Here is a 4,409-nt window from a genome sequence, read left to right on the forward strand (position 1 = left end):
AACATTATATTACATTACCAATAAAACCTGCTTTCAGTATCTTCCACTGCTCTGGAACATTTCATTTCTATTGAAAAATCCTGTTCATGGTGACTACAATACGATGATACAAATCATTATATCACAATATGAATAACTTAATTTCATAACAAATGTACATTATTACATAGTTCATTTGTTGGAAATTCTGCCACAGAGGTACAATATCACTTGCTCAGGAAATTAATATGCTATTAATGCATTTATTACTATTATTATTATTATAGTGATGGTCACAATAGTGACCGCTGGTATAACAGTGAATTTAGCTTTACATATAATCCAAATGCAGTTGTTAGTGAAGATTGCAATGACAAAACATTGCATTAAATTAAAAGTTCAAATGTTACAAATAAGTTACAATGTTAATGTTGTTGTAATACTGGTAGCACTAATATAAACATTTTATGACATGTTACAATAAAGTAACAATTTTGAAATTATTTCAAAGAGTTACGAATGACATCATTTCAATATTTTCATGTTTTTACGTTCATAATTGTTTCATCTATATTTTTATGACCATTTAGCGATTTATTTTCCATGTATTGTCTATTCTGTTTATTATTAGCATTATATTTCATTATATTATTATTTTGTAAACAAAATACATTTTATTCTAGCTTTATGCATTCTTATTTATAAACACTTGAATGTGCTTAAGTTTCATAAGTAAACAAAATAAAGAAACAAATAACATTTGAAACAAAAGGCTGAAAAAAGACTTTGAAATGGATTCAGAAAGATAATCAAAACGTAGATGGAGTCTACGCTCATTTTCATCAAAGTTTTGAGAAGTTGTACAGTTCTGAGATACTATATATATTGTTTCCAGTGAAATAAAGCTGTTCTTATGAAGCTAAGTGATGATTTATCTGTGTTGGATGCAAGAAACAATGTTTTCATATCGATGGACAAAATAGATCTCAGTTATGTAAATTATGTGAAACTGTAACGTGTGAGCTCACGAAATATTTCTCAAGCACACATTAAAGTTTTTATTTTTTTATGTCCTTTATGGCCTCCGTATTTTTATGACTTTTTGAGATTAAATATTTTCATTACTTGAAGATTTTGTTCATTTTCATGACTTTTGTGTGGTTAAGTTCAATATTCATGGCTATACGAGATTTGGCTAATTTTCATGATTTTATTGTCATTATTTTTTATTTTTTTTTACAAATTTACATCAATTTCCAAGATTTGTTTCAAAAAAAATTTTTCATGGCTATTTAAGATTTCATACATTTTTAATGACTTTAAGATTTTACATTTTCTTAATTTTGAGATATTAAACATTTTCACGATTTTTTTTTTCAAGAACTCAAGGTTTGGTTCATTTTCATGAGTTTTTAATATTTATGACTTTAAAAATGTTACATTTTCATAAATTGTTTTCATGAATTTCAGACTTTATTAAATAGTCACGAGTTCTTTTAATGACTTTTTGAAGATTTTATAAAATTCATGAGGTTTTGGGAGATTATTTTTGATTTTCAAGACATATTTTCCATGACTTGGAGATGATTAATTTAGGAGTGTTTAATCATTTTCATGAGGAATTTAATATTTCCATGACTCTACAAGAGAAACCAGCATGTTTTATAGTAGATGACAGACCTGCGTCTCTAAAGATGACACGAGAAATGAACATCATGGCACAGACGAACAGTGGACCCTCAGAAAACTCAACTTTATTTAGTTTTCACTGAGAATGCCCGGCTGGATTATTATAGCAGCTTTCAGTGTTTAATTCACAACATAAACGTGTCAGTTAATGATCAGCTAACAGACAAAACAATGAACCAAGAACACAGAAACTCCAAGCTGTCCTTCTGTCTCACTAAATATTTCATCTCTTCCTCTTTATCTGCTAAACAAACCTTTCAACCCTGCGATAGTGAACACTTTGTGCAAAGTCATCATAGATGACAAAAACATTTGCACAGCAATTAAAAGCAGCACAGTGAACTGATCAGAGCCAACGCATTCGGTGACGATTTAAAAACACAAGATTCATAAAACATTTAATCGCTGACGTTCATTTTTACGTTCTACAGCCAGAAGGAAGAAGATTTAAGTGCATTAATCCTCACAAAGATCACAGCGATGCATGTGATGGGCTCAGAGTCGCTCCCAGAGCTGCAGTAACTGACTTCCTGTCTGCGGCTCCAGCTCCTGCTCAGACACACACAGATCACACATGAACCCTCATCATCATCATCACTCGGTCTGTGTGTGTGTGTGTGTGTGTGTGTGTTCTGACCTGAGCGTCTCGGCTGATCTGGACTCTCTTGTTGTCGTTCCAGGGGTTGAGCAGCTGCTGCGTGAGCTGGAACGCCAGACTCTCCTTACGGATCCATTCCACCCCGAACACACCGCCCAGACCGGACGAACCCCAGTCCAGACAGCGCTCGCCGCTGACCGCCGACGCCATGCGCGCGTACCCCTGCCCACACACACACACTCGGACATATAAACCACACCGCAGAGCCAGACACATGACTGACAGATTCAGAGCTGAGCTGAACAGTCGAGCCGGTCCACAGCTCAAACATTATGGAGGAATTTACTCTGTTAGCATCCTGTTTATTACCCTGATGGGGTTTTGTCACAATCTGTATTGTAATTGTATTACAGAAACTCTCAAAAAAAAAAAAAATCAAGATGGACCTTTTTTTGAAGGGAGCAAAAAACAAATTTACTTTTTTTTTTTAAATAAAAAAAAATTTTATTTGAAAAGAAAAAAAACGTTTTTTTTTTCTGAAGACAAAAAAAGTTATAAATGTTTTTTTTGAAGAGAGGAAATATTTTAAAATAAATAAGTCATAGTACTTCAGAATTAGAAGTAGATATTTTTTGTCAGTTCAGAGTTTTTGTAATACATATACCATATTTTTCGGACTATAAGTTGCACCTGAGTATAATGCTGTGTTCACACCAAAACGCGAATAGAGCTGGCGCAAATGATTTCAATGTTAAGAAAAAGCAAAGGCGCGTTTACGCGCGTCTGGATGTCTCGCGGCGCGAATGGGGTGTTAAGCCCGGTGCGCATATTTCTATAGAGACAGGAATAAAAAGGACCTACATATACATAAAAAAAAATATTAATAGATAAATTGAATAAAGGCCAAAGATAAGAAACGTTTCATTTTACCCCAAACAAATTATATTTTATCTTGAACCACTAAAGAGACATCAGAGCCAGCGGCAAATGTCAGAAGATCTAGCCGAGGTAAGGCTGCTCTCGGCGGATACATGATGACGGAGCTCCCGCTGGTCGCATGGAGCTCATCTCCGAGTTTGGTGAAATAAATTTTTTAAATAGACGCTGTCATTATAAATAAACCGCATATTTGAGTTTAAAACAACTACATTCTCACCTGAAATACTTTTAAAACTACATTTCATGACACAGTAACAGTAATATTTTGAAAATTATCTGAATAAAAATGGCGGTTGAAAATGCTGCGTGAACTCATCGGGCAGAAGCCCCCCCATGACGCGAATTCGCGTCTGTTGTGAAGTTAATTTCACGCGCAAATGAATCGAATGATCTCAAAATGGTCAAGCGGCAAACTAGATGCGGTAGACGTGAATTTGACGCTCTATTCGCGTTTGGTGTGAACACAGCATCAGTCGCATCAGTACAAAAATACGTCATGATGAGGAAAAAAACATATAAGTCGCACCGGACTATAAGTCACATTTATTTTGAGCCAAGAGAAATCATTACCGTCTCCAGCCGCGAGAGGGCGCTCTATGTGTTCAGTGTAGACTACAGCAGAACTGAGCAGCATAGAGCGCCCTCTGGCGGCTGGAGACGGTAATGTTTTCTCTCGGTTCATTTCTCTGAGTTCATGTCAAATTAATTTTGATAAATAAGTCGCACCTGACTATAAGTCGCAGGACCAGCCAAACTATGAAAAAAAGTGTGACTTATAGTCCGGAAAAATACGGTAAATAAATGTGACTTGGCAATTTATTGTCCTTTTTTAAACCGGGGTGATCTGTAGGAGGGTGTAAGTGCGGTTTGTGTCATGGTAAACCGAGCGGAGGGAAACAGACCTGGAAGTGTCCGGATCCCTGAACGGAGAAGATGAGGAAGACTGCGCTGCTCTCGATGAAGGCTCGCGTGAGCTTGTGCTCATTGTTGGGCGTCGTGGACCAGATTCCCCTCTGCTGGGACAGATCGATGTTCCTCATGTTACTGCTCTTCATGATGAAGTAGCGGATGCTCGATCTGGACGCATGTGTGGACGGAGACGAGCAGCGCTGCATCAGGAACACACACAGAACAACACCTGAACACACCTGATATATATGATACGATATGATATATATATATATGATATATGATATATGAGGAC

General features: G+C 36.2%; 1 protein-coding gene across 2 annotated transcripts in view; it reads right to left on the reverse strand.

Annotated features, from left to right (window-relative positions):
* Positions 1 to 1,713: 1,713 nt before the first annotated feature.
* The window catches only part of ythdc2 (YTH domain containing 2), a 15,752-nt gene continuing 13,056 nt past the window's right edge, over positions 1,714 to 4,409 (reverse strand). For both annotated transcript variants that reach the window (XM_026243849.1, XM_026243839.1), the window contains exons 27-29: positions 4,108 to 4,314; positions 2,306 to 2,488; positions 1,714 to 2,217 (exon numbers count right to left, since the gene is read on the reverse strand). In XM_026243849.1, coding sequence (XP_026099634.1) covers positions 2,164 to 2,217; positions 2,306 to 2,488; positions 4,108 to 4,314 — 444 coding nt within the window. In that variant the 3' untranslated portion in view covers positions 1,714 to 2,163. The remainder of the gene's footprint in view (positions 2,218 to 2,305; positions 2,489 to 4,107; positions 4,315 to 4,409) is intronic.

Source organism: Carassius auratus, chromosome 5 (genome assembly GCF_003368295.1).
Source record: "Carassius auratus strain Wakin chromosome 5, ASM336829v1, whole genome shotgun sequence".
Taxonomy (NCBI): domain Eukaryota; kingdom Metazoa; phylum Chordata; class Actinopteri; order Cypriniformes; family Cyprinidae; genus Carassius; species Carassius auratus.